General features: G+C 47.5%; 1 protein-coding gene across 2 annotated transcripts in view; it reads left to right on the forward strand.

Moving 5' to 3' along the window:
• The window catches only part of LOC126530456 (luciferin 4-monooxygenase-like), a 90,180-nt gene that overhangs the window by 13,141 nt on the left and 58,939 nt on the right, over nt 1-18,100 (forward strand). Inside the window, exons 2-3 of one of the 2 annotated variants that reach the window (XM_072287996.1) lie at nt 2,954-3,155; nt 13,562-13,665. In XM_072287996.1, coding sequence (XP_072144097.1) covers nt 2,954-3,155; nt 13,562-13,665 — 306 coding nt within the window. Of the gene's footprint in view, nt 1-2,953; nt 3,156-9,483; nt 9,605-13,561; nt 13,666-18,100 lie in introns of those variants that run through there. The other variant, XM_072287995.1, reaches the window with a different exon arrangement.

Below are 18,100 nucleotides of genomic sequence, written 5' to 3' on the forward strand. Positions count from 1 at the left end.
GTATTCCCCCACTGCCTTGTCTCCAGCCTGCTTCTTGCCTACCTTGGCATTGAAATCGCCCATCAGTATAGTGTATTTTGTTTTCACTCTACCCATCGCTGATTCCACGTCTTCATAGAAGCTTTCGACTTCCTGGTCATCATGACTAGATGTAGGGGCGTAGACCTGTACAACCTTCATTTTGTACCTCTTATTAAGTTTCACAACAAGACATGCCACCCGCTCGTTAATGCTATAGAATTCCTGTATGTTACCAGCTATATTCTTATTAATCAAGAATCCGACTCCTAGTTCTCGTCTCTCCGCTAAGCCCCGGTAGCACAGGACTTGCCCGCTTCTGAGCACTGTATATGCTTCTTTTGGCCTCCTAACTTCACTGAGCCCTATTATATCCCATTTACTGCCCTCTAATTCTTCCAATAGCACTGCTAGACTCGCGTCACTAGATAATGTTCTAGCGTTAAACGTTGCGAGGTTCATATTCCAATGGCGGCCTGTCCGGAGCACCCTCTACAGCGTCGCAGGTCTGACCGCCGCCGTGGTCAGTTGCTTCGCAGCTGCTGGGGACTGAGGGCCGGGGTTTGATTGTTGTGTTGATATAGGAGGTTGTGGCCAAGTACTGCACCAGGGTGGCCAATCCTGCTCTGTTGAGGGAGTGCGTTACCGGTTCTGGTCACCGGGATCAGGCCACACTCCAGGCCTGTCTATGCAATTTTATCAACACGCGGACTTTTTTTTTTTAATCCGGTGGGAAATTGCGCGGCACCGGGATTCGAACCACGGACTTCTTGCACGCGAGGCGGGTGTTCTACCTCTACGCCACCGCTCCCACCGCTCCCAATATGTATATGTAACTGAGAATGTGCCGCTCTAGTATCAGGAAAAGGATCCTTGAAATGTGTGCATTGTTTGGCGGACACGAGCCCATGTCGTGAGGGCTCCTCAAGGGCAGCGACGCCATGCTAACGGGCTGCGCCACAATGCAGTGGGTATGTGCCGCTCTTAAAGGAACATCTCGCCAACTTGCGTCGCTCTGTCTGTGCCACTGACTGAGCGTCGGGCGAGGGAACGCCATGCGTCTTGTCTCGGATGCCATGAGTGAACTTGTCGGCAACGTCACAAGATGGCGGATGCACCCGGAAAGAAGCGCAAGAGAGGATCCCGGTTCCTGAATGACATGGTTCTCGGCGTGCGCGCGTACCAGCGCGCCATGCGTTTTGGAGGCAACGCATGGACTTCGCGGCGAACGCATTGGATGGCGCCAAGTGTTCTTATGGAAGCGCGAAAGTCGACTCCTACTGCAGTATACGGCTCATGCATAACTAGTTTCGACGGTGGCAATATATTGTGTCGCAATACTGATTCAATGCTAACGCGCTGCCGTCGACTGAGAATGGGTTTTGCTGCAATTTTTCGTTTGCCGTTGAAGCTCCTCCAGACGATCAATAAATGTTGTAAAATTTTGGTTTTTCCCTTGTTGAGTTATTCAGTACTGCTCGACACTTAAACTTCTGGATTTCTTTTTGCGTGAACGGTGATCACCTCTATAAGAGTGAATATTTTTTACAAATGCCTCCATTATGATGACAAGGTAAATGGGGCAATGAACTAGGGCCATTAGAAAACGCTCGTAACGTCTTTGTTACAATACTTCACCTCCGACTTAATGGTATAAAATGTAAGAATGTTTTGTGGTATGGCGATTTGGTTTCAGACGCTTCGCACTTCTCACACCTCAGGCATCATATCTTATTTAAGAACTTTCCTATTCAGTTAAGTTCCAAATAGTTCTTTTTTTCTTGCGCTGCAGTAGACGCTTGTGACTATTGGCAATACAGGCATATTTGGGTCTTCTTTGTGCATATAAATATTACGCAGCTCCAACGCACGTCTTGGAATATACGTGAAGCGAAACTTGCGTGAACCCCTTTTTCAAATGCTATAAATTTGTCGATTTCAGTCCTGTTCCTTTGGCGTAAAGGGAACTGACTCGCGTACGTGTGCTCTCGCATATCCTTGCTACGCCATGCGACACGTGCGCCGATTATCTCAAAGAGCTAGTTGGAGTAAGCATGATAAAATCATGCGTGCCATTGTAAGCTTAACTGAGTGGAGCATCGGGCTTCTGTTTCGGCTTCTGTACTGGAGAATCATCGGACACATGATTCAATTTTTTTTTGAGTGGGAGCATTTCGGAAAGATAGCAGCAGAAAGAGCAAGCATGGCCAGGAAAGACTTCTGGTGTTCGGAAAGAAAGCTTCAGTTCACGATAACATACCGACATCTTCCTTTCTTTACAACATTTAAGATGCCTTTAAAAGTGTTGTTTCTAAGGCATTGTTCAAATCATTTAAAGATCCAAGTCCTAAACCTGTTTCGGAAAGTTGACGAGATAGCGTAATTGCTAACCGCTTTTAAATAGAAAGCATGAGCTTCCCTTCAGTTTCCTTTCAATATGGGATAATAACTTCAACGATAGTTAAGAAGTACAACCACCACCATGAGCTGGTATTGGGATCATAGAACTAGTGAAAGAGGATCATTCCCTAGTGCTTAGAAACACAGTGGCACGAAACAACAGTAGACAAATTTGAGTGTACATCAATATTCCCGCTAGGCTATGCATGTAATGGAATCAAAATGCTTTGAAAGTTATCCTCTATTTTCGCACATTTAGGAACAGTAGCAAACGAAAATTTCTTCTGAAAGGCTGACTGGTAGAAAAAAAAAACATTGCGACAAAGTTTACTTGGATATGCTTCATCAACTGGCTTCTAGTGTACTGAATGCACATTTGCAGGATAGCTGAATATTTACAGCGCGCTACCATTCCCGATAAAAAAAAATGATTTGCGCGCCTTAGCGCTGTTCTCTTGCGCAAAACGTTTTTGGGGGGACGGTAATATGCTTCGACATAACAGCTACTTTAACGATGGGGCTATTGTGGGCGCAGGCCGACGACTCTGTCACACTGACCAAGAAAGAACTGCTATCCCGGCTACGGCGCTACGCAGCTGGCTTCCAGCGGCATGGAATCCGGACTGGCGCTCGTGTCTGCGTCCACGTCGGCAACAACATCGACAGCATTATCGCCATGTGGGGCTGCGTCGCGGCTGGAGCATCCATAGTCTTCGCCAAGCCTTCACTCACTCAGAGTACGTCGTAGTTGCTCTTACGATTCGGACACCTACTAAAGGCTCGGCCCCTAGCGGCCGCGCCAAGAACCAGCCGATCTAGGTTCAGCCGTGCGCTCGAATACAAAACCGTGAGGTGCAACGTCGCCTCGTAGTTCTCTAATCATCGTCAGGCTTCCGCGCGCATATCCGAATAAGAAGAAAAAGAAAAAGATTTGTCGAAAGAATTTGGCTGGGTATCATTATGTGTCTGTCGTCGCTGCGGAAAGTCAGCAATTAATCATTTTATCTTCCACGAAAGTATAGCAGACGACGCACAACGGAGAGCGACATGGATAAGAAATTTGCGCATTGGGAAAAAGATGACAAACACTATGGTGGTTTGTTCGAAACGCTTCACTCAGGACGACTTTATTTCCGGCAAGTAGACCATTGTTTTCTTTTTATATACCATAGATATGTTGCTTTCGTTTCGGATCACGGAGTGTTTTCTTTAGGCAGGCACTTTAATAAATTAGTGATGTAGGCTTAAGCTCTATTTGATTTAGTTCGGGAAGTATTCCGCACAGCACAAGTGTTACTAATGCCTTGAAGGGACTGAAAACGAATATTCATGGTACCTATCTTCTCTCGTGCAATAGAAACCTTAGCGCTAGAGTGCCTAATCCTGAAATAATAAGGCGGAAAGCACGGTGTACCATTTTTGTCATAATTTTTAGATTGGCAGTGAGCATGTAGTCGTTCACTGGAACCATGCTGAAAACTGATACGTAAGCCCGATAGGAAATATACGCAGGCATTAGTGGGAGGCAGATGACAACTGTGACCGTAACTGCGATAAATTATTAATTTGTTTATCTAGGTGACGTTTTTGCGATTCATGTTTTTCGAAGTGGAAAATTAGTTCTACAATAACAGCCACTTGTTTTGGTGGTTTCCTGTCCAACCGCTTTGGTCATTAACCAGTCAAGATTATTTCATAGCCAAGCCAATTTCTCGAATGCGAAAGACGCTTTTACACGCAGTTCTCAGTTCAGCGTGTTGCCGTAGCCACGCGTGTATTAGCGTTGTACTGCTGGCGTTTACTTACGGCACGACTAATCGATGTGAGTTTGTATCTCACGGGAAGACCACACAACTCTAGTCACTTACGCTACGTTGGAACGCTAATACTAACGCGTACATGTGCGACGGCCAAAGCATATGCGCCGGCATGGGTTGTGGGACGAGTGTGTCGCCAGTTAGCCTGGGCTTTCTTTACTTACGCATATAAGAAAGCGCAAGCTTGAAATTACATACGAATTGTATTTAAAGCAAGCAGTACTTACTAACAGCCAACCTATGTATACTAATCTCCTATGCTACATCCGGAGTACAAAGATTTCACCGCCAGACATTGCAACCTAACTGGTTTTTGAGACTTTCTTTTCCAAGTTGAAATTATAATTCATAATTAAATTGCACACATCGTGCTCGATTCTCTCAATATAAGCCAAGGCTATTTCATTTCCATCAATTTTCACAACATAGCGTTACGGACGGATAAAAGAAGAGCAAGGAAGAAGAACATCCCGAGACGCTGGCTGCTGCGTGTTGTTGCTGGCCAGCCATTTTTTACTTCACTGACTCTGCTTCTGTATATATTGCAAATACAGTCATTATGTACTCACAACACCCCTGTAAAATATTGGTGGCAAGTTCTGGGTACCACGGTTGGAAACGCAGCTCCGCAGTGGACGTCGCATCACCGTCCCCTCCATGATTGACGGTGAGCACGCAGGGTCAACGTCGTTGCTGCTTCCAACGTCACCGTCACCAGCTATGTCGCTGTCTCCTTCGGTTGTGATTGTGCAACGCAAGGATCCTGGAATTTTCTGCGGAACCGAGGGCGCCGACGTTGACGAGTGGTGGCTATGTACGAACGCGTGAGTGGAATCAACAGATGAGACCCTACGCTTACGCTAACTAACCTGTTCTACCTAAGAGGCACGGCGAAGGGGACGTACGAATACTCCCTACAGGAGCTAACCAGCTGGGATCAATGCAAAGAGAAACTGACAGAGTTGTTTGGCAAATCAGCCTGCCGTAAAATTGCCGCAAAACAGGAACTGGCCTCCCGCGACCAATCCCCACGGAGTCCTAGTCTCGTAAATCCGGCACGTGCTGGCACTTTGTCGAAAAGCTGATCATGACATGAAAGAACCTCAGAAGGTAGGACACGGGCTGAAGGACACTGCTGATGACGTCTTTATTCTGCTCGTGTGCAAAAGCTGCTGGACAGTTGATGCTATCATCAAAGAATGCCGACAAAACGAGCAGGCCAAAAGCCGACGCATTTTGCAACCATTCGTCAGACTTCCCAATACTGCCGCAACGTCGACGTGTGAAAATCAACCAGAACAGCAGCATGCGTCGCCATCAGAGGACGTGGTGCGAATCGTTCGACGTGAACTGGATGCGATGGCGCCCGCAGCTTTCTATTCGCGTAGCCCTGACGCTACCCCCTTTTCGGTTTCCCCCGTACAAGCCATCGTTCGCCAGGAACTTCAAAACATTGGCTTACATTCTCTGTTTGCTGTCGCCAACCCGAGAGCCAACGAAGGCCCTTCCACTGTTTTCGCTCCTCCCCGACGCTTATCTCCGCGTTATCGCAACCCGACTGAGTGGAGAACTGCGAACGACCAGCCGGTACGTTTCAACTGCCACCACATTCGTCATATCGCCGGACATTGTCGGAACTCGTGACTCTGAACACATCGCACGCCAATCAACCTGAACAGTTTTGATGGAAATGCCCGCAATGTTTCGCCCCCGCCTAGTCCAACAGCGCCGACGACTCTGCTAAGAACACGTGGTATACTCGCTCACCATCGCCGCGCGGACACCAGTCTCGTTCACCACAAACACGTCGCCAATCGTCCCGTTCGCCGCAGCCACGTCGATCTTTCGTCGCCTGTGGCTTTTGGTCGCAGCCTTTCGGAAAACTAAGAAATGCAGCCCTTGGAGGCGGTGCTGCATTGCGTACTACTGCAGCAAGTACTCTGTCTGTGCCCACAAAGTGAAGTGTAATTGACGTTAAAATGGACCGCGTACCTATCCAAGAACTCGGCGACACTGGAGCCCACGTATCCGTGATGAGTGCTAGTTTACGTAGACGTTTAAAGGTCCTCACGCCAGCAGCTGCCCGAGTGCTTCGTGTTGCCGACGGCGGCGTGCTGGTTGTTCTTGGAATGTGTACTGCGCATTTACGTATAGCCGGCCGTCCCACTTCTGTTCTCTTTGCTGTGATCGACAGCTTCCCTCGGGACGTTATCCTCGGATTGGACTTTTATCCAGCGATTCTGCTCTCATCGACTGCGCAAGCGGCGCTCCTCAGTCAGAACTCCTTCAACTCGCGTATGTTCTAAGCACCGCCCGCACTTTTGCTCGCTTCACGATGTGCATCCGCCACCCGAGCCAGCTACGTCACTGTGACCGCCCTGCCACAGGTTCCTGAGGGTGAATATGTGCTTCGCCCCATCGTCGACGTGATTTTGAACCGGAACGTTTTGCTGTTCCGCATACTCTGGTCGCGGTTAATAGTAACGACGTCGTTCCACCGTTTCTGAACTTCAGCCTGTGCTCTCACGTGCTTCCGGCCGGCATGTGCTTCCGGCTGGCACCTGACCTCACCCCTGCACAGGCCATGGACTTTTGTCTCGTGCTCTAATCGTACAGTGCCATTTTTGATTTCGGCGACAGGCCTTTAGACAAAATATATATTGTTCACCACCGTATAAACACTGCAGACACGAATCCTATTCGTCGCCTTCCCTATCGTGTATCGCATGCTGAACGTAGAGTCAACCAATCAGAAGTGGACATCGAAGTGGCAAAGGGGTCATCGAACCACCAGCCAGGCTTTGGGCTTTGCCTGCCGTCCTTCTGAAAAATAAAAAGATGGTACCTGGCGTTTTGGCGTCGATTATCGACACTTAAACGCTATCACGCGAAAAGGCGTCAACCCACTACCACGCATTCATGACGCCTTGGACTCCTTGCACGGAGCTAAATACTTCTCGTCCAATAATCTTCGATCTGGCTTCTGGCAGATTTCAGTTGATGAAATGAACCGCGAGAAGACGGCCGTCATCGTGCCGGATGGTTCATATGAGTTTATAGTCATGCCCTTTGGCCTATGCAATGCTCCTGCGACATTTGAACGTATGGTGGATTCTCTTCTACGATGCTATTAATAGAGCACCTGTGTTTGTTACCTTGTCGACGTTATTGCTTTTTCTCCCACATTCGGCAGCCACCTTACCCGACTCGCTGCCATTCTCGCGGTCTTCCGAAAAGCCGGCCTTCAACTGAACTCCACGAAATGTCAATAATTCGGGCGCCTTAAGATTACCGTGTTGGGACACCTCGTTGACGCATCCAGTGTACAAGCCAATCCGGAAATAGTTCGCGGATTTCGCAGTTTTCCTGTGCCGCGTTCTGTTTCTAACGAGGGCTGTTTCGTCGGCTGGTGTTCGTAGTTTCGCCCTTTCGTCAAAAACTTCGCCGACGTTGCTCGACATTTTACAGATCTCCTAAAGAAGAACACACCATTCTCATGAGGCCCTGAGCAGGCTCATGCGTTCGCCGCCCTCATGGAGTTTCTGACCACGCCTCCTATACTTGTCCACTTTGATTTATCTGCACGGACTGAAGTTCACACTGACGCAATGAGCCATGGCATCGGCGCTGTTCTCGTCCAACAACAGAATGGTACCGAGTGCGTTATAGCTTACGCCAGCCGCGTGCTGTCACCCGCCGAGAGAAATTACTCTATCACCGAGCGGGAACGCTTGGCTTATGCTTGGGCTGTCGCTAAGTTCCGGCCATGTTTGTACGGACGCATGTTTTCGGTCGTTACAGTCCACCACGTACTCTGCTGGCTGTCTTCCTTCCAGGACCCGACAGGACGGCTTGGTCGCTGGGCTTCGCGGCTCCAGGAATTGTCATTTATTTCCACTTACAACTCTTGACGCCTCCACAATGACGCTGACTGCCCCTCTCGTCACCCCGTGGATCATCCTGATCCTGCTGCGCATGATTCGGTGACCTGCGTGATGGCTTTCACTGAAATGACCGATATGCGCGCTGAACAACAACGCGACGAATCCTTACAGTTCATCGTCGCCGGAGTGCAATCTGGCAGCATTGACGGCACGTGCTGCGTGTTCGTGCTGCACGACGGCATCCTCTACCGCCGCAATATCAACCCTGACGGCTCTGAGTTGCTCCTTGTCCTTCCTCGTCATCTGCGATCCGTCGCTCTCGAAGAACTTCACTATGCGCCGACGGCGGTACACCTTGGAGTTTTGTGTACATACGACCGCGTACGACGCCAGTTCTGGCTGGGTCTATACGGCTCTGTGCGTCGCTATGATGCAATCTGCGAATTGTGTCAGCGCCGGAAGAAACCTGCCTTGCCACCTGTCGGACGACTCCATCCAATTGAAGTTCCCTTCGAACTTTTCTTTCGCGTAGTCCTTGACCTGCTTGACCCTTTTCAGACGACAACTAAAGGGAATAAGTGTACCGCTCTTGCTACTGATTACGCGACACGCTACGCAATCACAAACGCGTTGCTGACTAGTTGCGCAACAGACGTCACCTATTTTCTCTCATCGACGTTATTCTCCACCACGGTGCACCTCGACAGTTACTAACAGACCGCGGCCACTCGTTCTTGTCTCGAGTTGTCAACGACCCCCTTCGCTCTTGCGCAACTGAGCACAGGCTGTGCACAGGCACCCACAAACGAACGGTCTTACGAAACGTCTCAACCGAACACTCACAGTGATGCTGTCGATGTACGTCTCCAACGACCACAGCGACTGGGACGCCACGCTGGCCTACGTGACATTCGCGTATACCTCGTCCCGACATGAGACCACAGGATATTCACCCTATTATTTTTTGTATGGTCGCGACCCTACATAGCCGTTTGACACCATCCTCCTTGATGTGCCACGTGTTGCAACTGAGTACGCTCGTGAAGTCGCCGATCGCGCTCACATGGCGCGTCAATTCGCCCGATCTCATTTATTAGCCTCGATGCATATACAAAAAGCGCATTATGAGCGGTGCCATCGTGATGTTAAGTTCACCGCAGGCCACTCGGGTGCTCCTTTGCTCACCATGTCGTCGGGTTGGCCTTTCCCTGAAGCTTCTCTCTCGCTACACTGGGCCTCATGAAGTACTAGGTCAAGTTGACGACGTCAATTACGAGACCTTGCCGTTACAGTCTGATCCATCCTCAAGTCCGACGCCTGTTCACATCGTCCACATTGCGCGGATAAAGTCATACGTCGCCCGCAACTCTTCGCCTACTATGCGCCGAGACGGCGTTTCGTACCCGAGGGTCTTGTTACGGAAGGATAAAAAAAGAACAAAGAAGCAGAAGATCGCAAGACGCTGGCTGCGGCGTGTTGTTGCTGGTGAGCCATTTTTAACTACACTGACTCTGCTTGTGTATATATTGTAAATGCAGTCTTTCTATACTCCCAACATCCCCGTAACAATATTATGGCGATGTTGTCATTCCCTTTAGCAAAGAATCAGCAAAAAAGAAAGGTGCATCTCTCATGGCAAACGGAACTATCATTTGTTTTTATCTGTGGGTACACTGACCAGATATCCGAAACGTTTTTAGCCTCGTTCTATCCGTGCAAAATATACTATATACCTCCTGAAAGCACAGCAGACGTTACGGCCAATATATCGGGAATGCAAAACGAGTCACAGTACAGAGTTTCCTACGAAGGTCGAAAACGGTCGAGAATCATACATGTAGCAGTGAAGCAAAGCCACGAACGAATGCTTGCACCTTTTCAAGACTCTATACGCAAAAACACTCCTCTCTTTACGCTAGAGCTCGCCTGAAAAGCTCTTTGTAATCAAAGAATAATAATGTGGCTCTATTGGCAGGCCGGACATTTGCAAGCACAGCGCAACAATTTCCACAGTTTCGGCGCTGAAGTCTTTAAGACCGATCAAAACAAGGTAATTGACAACAAGGACCCTTTCGGGTTCGTTGAAACGCCTCGATCCTATGCCACAAACGAAAAACTTGCACTACAAAGGAAAGAGCCCCCGTGAAGCTGGATGTTGTAGCCATCTTTGTTTATTTGTACAGCGTTCCCAGCACAAGTAATCGATTCTGGAGTTGCTAAATGTAGGTGAAGCTTTCACACTTACTTCTAGAGGCACCTTTTGGGATTTTAAAATACAAATAAGCAGACACGAACACATCAGCGCGTTGTCGAAGTACGTCGTTGAATAATTTCAAGTTGGTAAACATTGCGGCTTCTCCATTAGGATGTTCATTTCATGTATATGAAGATCAATTATTTAAAACCTTATTTACTATGGGGCAAATGAGAAAATACAGAATTATTATGCATGCATCACATTTCAAAGTAGGCTTCTTCACGTTCATCGCATGCATTGCGATATTTCGCATGTCCATGAATTCCTAGTGGGAAGTAATCTTCTGGTTTTAACTATATGCACTCATGCACCGCGGTCTGCGTCTCCTCACCGCGTCGCAAATCTTTGAGCCGTCTGAAGACGCAGAATCACTCGAGCCGAGATCTGATGAATTCGTTGGATGCGTGAGACATATACAGGGTGTTCCAGCTAACCTTAGCCAGAGTTTAAAAATATGCTAATGCCAGGTAGCTGGAGAGCACCAAGCTAATGTTCTTTGCCGTCGCTTGGAGATACTCAGGTTATTTTTTTTTCATTTTGCCTAATTACGTGATTAGTCCTTATTAATTAAGCACCTTCTCCAATATTATAATTAGATGAAAACGGTCAATGAGAAATATGTGGAGCAATGCAGCTCCCGATGCAGCTTTCTGTTGCTGAATACGTGCTACATAAAAGTGTTTTTCCGAGCTTGAAAGAAGCCCGCGAATACGCGCGAAGTGCCTGGAGCAGCCAGTCGCGCGGCAATAAAAAAGCTGATTAATTAAGACTAATTATCTAATTAGGCAGAATGAATAAAATATTTTGAGTATCTCTAAGCGACAGTAAACTACATTACCTTGGTTCTGTCCAGCTACGTGGCATTCGCATATTTTTAAGCTCTGGCTAAAATTAGCTGGGACACCCTGCATATTTCATATACAGGGGCACTATAACGTAAAGCTATTCCAATACGTTTTTATTCCAATCTCCTGACGTCAAATTTGCGTAACCGCCAACGTAAGCACCGGGCGGTCACCCGTAGGGTTGTCTGAACAGACCAATCAAACGCTCTCCTCGTTCGTGGGAGGTCACTTTTGTTTGCTTCAAAAACGAATAACATTGCCTACACTGAGCGGCTTGTCTTATCTAATTCGCTGACAAGAGGCGAGGAGCACGCTGAAGTGGAGAGGGATTCGATAGGGCCGAGCCACTGCTCTGAAAGTCGATAACCAGATGAAGATGGTGGTGCCGCCGTCTGCGAATGGTTCGCGTTCCCTTACTTAGATTGCAGTGTCTGCTCGAAAATCGCGGCGGCATGCAACGGAAGCTTAAGGATGACGCTAAAACGGATCCTCAGCAAAGAGTTGGCAGAATGAGGTCGTAAACGTGCTGAAAGTGCTCGAAGAGGTTACACGGCCACGCAAGAAGTTTTATTATACGCAAATAAACCCATGCTCTGCGAATAGCAAGCGCCTGGACCGCTATTTTGTAGCGATGCCTTATGCCTTATTCTATGCTATTCTTATCATCCACCACACACGGCCGCCTGATCCCGTTGATAATGTGGGCAGACCGTCGCTCTGACCACTGGCCAAGCGCGAAAAGCCTGAAAAAGCATAGAATCGAAAAAGGCATCGCTACAAAATACTGGCCCTGAGCGATCGGCGGCAGCCATCTTTTATTTCTTTCAGAACGGGGCAGCCTGCGGCTATTTAGAAGAAAATCAGATTTGTTCGGCATATTAGTGCACCTTTAACACGTACACGTCACTTTGACGCGGTGAGTTTTTGCGGTTTTGTGACGTCGCGTGGCAGGCAAGTGAAGTGGGTGCAGCCCGAAAACTTTTGACCAATAGCCGAGGGCTAATGGCGAAAAGGCGTCGAATCAGAAATAACTATTTCTGTTTTTTCGGTCAAATCATGCACAATCAGTCTGTACGCGTCATATCAGATGGGGAGCTATCGCGGTTTTCGTGACGTCACGTGACAGACAGGTGAAGGGGGGGTGGTCCAAAAAGTTTTTGACCAAACGCGGAGGGCTGTTTACAGAATTGGAATAGGGAAGTTTGGAATAGTTTTACGTTATAGCGTCCCCAGAATTGTCCTAGCAGTGGAGCGAAATTATGGGACCATACTACGCCATGCCATAAACAATAAACCTGAAGTCAGAAGTCGTCGTCGTATACTCCTAATTACTGGGCGGATGCTTATATTGAGAAGATCCGAATAACAAGTATGGGTCGGCGTTATTCCACGCTTCCTCCAATGTTCAATACTTAATTCAGAAACAACCGAGAATACAGCAAGCATGATATTTCCTGCTGACATATTGGGGCAGTGTTTTCGTACGTCACGATGTGGTGTGCCTGGCCAGTTCGCCATACGTAGCGGCGCGAGCTCTACAGAAATAATTAGGCTTTTAAATTTTCTCGTTAATTTCTTGGACTTCCTGGTCGGGCACTCTCGAATCAATGTACTGCGCTGCAGTCGCACGATGAGTTTCTACTGGATCGTGAACTTCACTCTGCCACCCCCCCCCCCCAAAAAAAAAAAACACAACAAATCAGACATTGCTACTGTAACACGGCGCATGTTGAGAATGGGGCCGACATCCCTGAGCAGACGCCACTTCCTTCTACTATGTTGCAGCAACGTGCTTCAACCGGTTAGTCTTTCAGGGAACGACAGTAATAATTAAGACCTGCAATATACGAAATAAGTTGTACAGCTGACACTGCGTGGTTGCTTATTGGCTATAGTCTGGGGCTGCTAAGCATGATGTCACGGGATCAGCAGCATTTCCATGGGGGCGAAACGTGAAAACTCCCGTGTACTTAGATTTAGGCGCACGTTAGAGAACTCCAGGTGGTCGAAATTATTCCGGAGTCGTCCACTATGGCGTGCCTAATACTCAGATCGTAGTGTTGACACGTAAAACATGGTGATAAAAAATTGTTCAGTTTGCCAGAGTTTTCTTTCTCCTTTGAGGTATTTATTTGAATGCAATACTTAGGTAAAACTCGCCTTGAGTTCCTTTTGCATAACCTGCAATCTGAATAACATTATTTTTCGCGTTGTCATCATAGTGAAGTTTACTTACTACATTTACATTTTCATGATGTGATTGTATAGCAGCCTGTAATAAATCTAGCGATATGGAGATCGTTTCGACATGAAGACTTACATGCCATGCTGGTATTTCAGGGGAGCTCCTGTTTCAGATCACCGACAGCGACAGCACGCACCTTCTGGTTGACCCAGACCTCTCCGAAAAGGCGCTAAACACAGTGTCCGCTTTGCAACTCAAGGTGAGGAGCGTCGAAAAATTGTATGTGCCAATAATTAGTTGCGAAGTGCTTATTCGTGCATATGATCTCATATTATTTGAAAATTCTACGAGTGGCTGTCTGGAAAAATTTTTTTTTCTAAACAGGTTAAGCCAGAAGTTCCGTGATTTATCGGGAACTTTCTTCCTTTAGCATTACCGCCTCTTTAATTGTCTGCAATTTCACGTAGCTGTTCCCGCTGTCGTAGACCTCAGTGAGGAAAAAGGACAAGAAAATCTGTTAGATGCGTCAATATTATGGTGGACGCCTTGAATCGATCGGAGTAATGAGAAGGTTTTTCAGGACGTATTGATCTTGTATAGACAACACCACAGTCAATCCATTGGCTGGAAAACATATTGTTGTTGCTTGTTTTTGTGTGTGAGAGGACACAAGTCCTACAGAGCATTGTATAGCCCGTAACTACGAACGAAACACGTACGGGTTTCTGAGAAAAAAAGATAAATATTCGAAACAGGGAAATTTCAGCCATGGAAGCTGGCAGTCGGCAGAACTTTCAGCTATTGGATTGAAGAAAAATCTTCCTTTAAACATTAGAAGACGGCTCATCTGGGTGTTATGTCTCATCCCGCAGTCACTTAAATTTTGCTGCTTGCTCTAGATACATTCATTCCACTATAACAGAACAGGAGAAGTTAGATTGCGCGAACCATGTAGCAGCACAGCGAATGGACGCTGACAACGAAATGACACAGGTGTGGTGTTTCGATGATGCTTTAATGATGAGACAGAGAAAATGAACTTTAATTAAAAGGATGGCTCAGTTCAGTGGTATAAGCAGGGGTGACGTGCAATGGCGGGGATCATGCAACAAACAAATAAGTATAAAAGGAACTACGCGTTCATAACCTGCCGGTCAAGGGGTCTTCGCGCAACAACTACCTTAAAGAGTTGCTAGTTCGCTGGGCATTGGCCAGAGGGGGTGTCACGGTCCATGCCTCCAGTGAGGTAATGTCGCGTCCCTCGTGTTTATTCCTATCATGAGCCCTACATTAGGTGTCTCACAGTCGGACGAGCACCGATGTCGTGCGTACTGCACGTCACTGGCGCTTGCATCGCGTTCGGCCCTGTCTGCTCCTATTCCTCGTTGTCCAGGAGTTGCCTCTGATGATGACCTCGCCTCTTCCTTCAAGCGGCATACGCGTCCTAATTGAGTGCGGTGACTGCTGCGCCCGTCCTGGCCTCCTGCGCGAGGACATGCGCGCCCCAAGGATTGTGCAAAGGGTGCGCATTTGTGTGGCGCCTTCACCTTCAGCTGTTGTTTTGCTTGCAGATTCAGGCTCTGCTCCCCCGCGTCCAGACGCACATGAGTGATAGGGACTGGGTCCAGGGGCGATGAGTGGCAAAATAACAGCTCGCGCACTGCACTCTGGGCCGCACTGTCACCGATGCTGCCTGGCTCTCTTGGGGTCCATTCTACTCGCATGCCTCTGCAATAAGTCCGGCGAAGGAATACGCATGCGACCTTGATATCATGCGTCCACGTTCTGAATCTAGGCGTGCCCGTAAGTGCTTTGACGGGGTCCAAAACGTCTGTCGTATGTCAACTCTTTGCTTCAGTGGTCTTCCGCAATTTTTTCAGCCTTTTTCGTCAGCCTCTCTATGGCACACAAAGGATGGCGTGGAGTTCAAGTGCTTCAACTGTCGATTCTTACTGGTGTTGGCGGATCCGGATATTTTGCTGCTCACCACCCACTGCCAGCGCAGCTCGGGAGTTGGTAGGATCCCAGGCCGCATCTATGAAGAGGGCATTTTCTGTCAGGTCAGCCTGTTCTGCGAGTTTGCCTAAATAAGCGCCGTGATGCTTGTTCGTCTGCCGGCAAGTCGGAGGTTTTGTGGCTCAAACCTGCACATCGTCCCAAGGAACGACACCAAGAGGCACTTTCACCTTGTCCGACAAATCTGCTGCTGCCCAGAGCGTGTGTAGCGGCGACGGGGGTCATGTCCCTCGTTGCGTTCCAAGTGTTTTTCTTCTGCTTTCTTCGTAGGGCCGCCAGGTTCCATCCAGAATGTCACGTCATCTGCATATGTAGTGACTCGGATGCCGTGAGCCTTTCGTAGATGCACAGCCAGCCCTCGCATGACGAGCAAACAGCGCAGGCTGTAAAACTGCGCCCTGAGGAACGCCTGCATTGTTCGCCAATGTCCTCGGATATGTCTTACCACTCGGATATGTCTTACCATGGATGTCGAGTGTTCGATGCTCCAGAAAGGATTTAACGATGTTTCCAATTGGCATTCCAGGGACGCTTCTTCGAGTGCCGAGAATACGGCTTCGTGCGTCACGCTGTCTAATGCTTCACGTAGATCCGCCGACGACCAGGTTGCCGGGAAGCTTCTGCCTGCCCCGTCGCTTCCTGCTACAACGGCCGTACAGCATCGTTTGCGCGTTTCCCTGATTTTGGAACAGGGCTCGCCACAGACTGCTTCCACTCGGTGGGAATTTCGCCTGTTTTAGAACTTGTGACAGGCCTGCAGAAAGCACTACATATATCCGCCTACGTTGATGCCAGTTTCAAGACTTCTCAAAAACTTTGGAGCGTGTTCCACATAATGGACTAATGGTAAAAATACGCAATCTGCGTCTTGACGAGAGAACGACTGCTTGGATCGAATAATTTCTAAACAGGTGGTCTAAGTAAGTGAAACTTAACGATTACATATCTAATCCAGCACGTGTAACATCAGGGGTGCCTCATGGTATTGTGATGGGTCCTCATCTCTTTTTAGTATGCATTAATGACATAGCATCTAACACAAATTCGTCAGTTCATCTTTTCGCGGACGATTGTGTTATCTATAAGAAAATAATTTCCACGGCCGACGTCGCAGAACTACAACCTGATCGCTCAAGGTTAAAGGAATGATGCAGTAATTGCAGCCGTATCTGTCTGTCCTCGTTGTACATACAGTCTTCGCACGCTATATGTATGCAGTGTTCTTTCGAATGTAATAATGATCAGTGTTTAATGGCTATTTAACAAAATGTTCTATACTAGTCTTGAATGTCATCATCATCATCAGCCTGCTTTGCGTCCACTGCAGGACGAAGGCCTCTCCCTGCGATCTCCAGTAACCCCTGTCCTGCGCCAACCGATTCCAAGTAGCGCCCGCGAATTTGCTAATTTCATCGCTCCACCTTGCCTTCTGCCGTCCTTGACTGCGTGTCCCTTCTCTTGATACCCATTCTGTAACCCTAATGGTCCGACCGTTATCTAACCGGCGCATTACATGAGCTTCCCAGCTTCATTTCTTTCTCTTAATGTCAATTACAATATCGGCTGTACCCTTTTGCTCTATGATCCAAACCACTATCTTTCTGTATCTTAACGTTACGCCTAGCAATCTTCGTTGCATCGCTCTTTGCGTGGTCCTTAACTTGTTCTGAATCTTCTTTGTCAGCCTCCAGTCTCTACCACATATGTCAGCACTGGTAAAATGCACTGATTGTACACCTTCTTTTTCAATGATAATGGTAAGCTTCCAGTCAGGAGATGACAATGTCTGCCGTATGCGATTCAACCGATTTTTATTTATTCTTTTGTGAGTTTCCTTCTCATGATCAGAGTTTCTTGTGATTAATCGACCTAAATAAACGTACTCCTTCACATACTCTAGAAGCTGACTGGCGATCTTGAACTCTAGATCCCTCGCCCCACTATTCATCATTATCTTTGTCTTCTGTGTAATAATATTCAACCCCATTTGAATATTCACTCTCTCTCTCTGTTAAAGTCCTCTATCATTTGTTGTAATTCGTCTGCATTGTTGCTGAATAGAACAGTGTCATCGGCAAACCTAAGGTTGCTGAGATATTCGCTCTCAATCCTTGCTTCTAAGCCTTGCTAGTTTAATAGCTTGAATACTTCTTCCAAGCACGCAGTGAAGAGCATTGGAGAGATTGTGTATGCCTGTCTGACGCCTTTCTTTTGTAGGTATCTTCCTGCTTTTCTTGTGTAAAATTAAGGTAACTGTGGAACCTTTGTAGATATTTTCCAAGGCATTTACGGAAGTAGTCTGGGCTCCTTGATTACGTAATGCCTCTATGACTGTTGGTATCTGCTGGTAAAAAATCAACCAAATACGATACCAGTCTTTAATGCATTCTGTTGATTTTTTTAACGATGGTAATCTGAACACCTTGATTCAAATCAACATGCTGTTTCCTTTTTCTTGCTTTGTCGTTAGTATTCTAGTCTTCGATTTATATTGTTTATAAATGATATTTGTGCACACACCTGAAACCCCCCCCCCCCCCCCCTAAGTAATGCCCACTAGGGCCTTTAGCGTATTGAAATAAATAAATAAATAACCAAACTTTGTTGAGCTGTTGATTTAACTGTTGTTTTCCTGGTTTGCAGGGGGTTCACCAGCAACACCCAGGCAATAAAATCTT

Source organism: Dermacentor andersoni, chromosome 4 (genome assembly GCF_023375885.2).
Source record: "Dermacentor andersoni chromosome 4, qqDerAnde1_hic_scaffold, whole genome shotgun sequence".
NCBI classification, from domain to species: Eukaryota; Metazoa; Arthropoda; class Arachnida; order Ixodida; family Ixodidae; genus Dermacentor; species Dermacentor andersoni.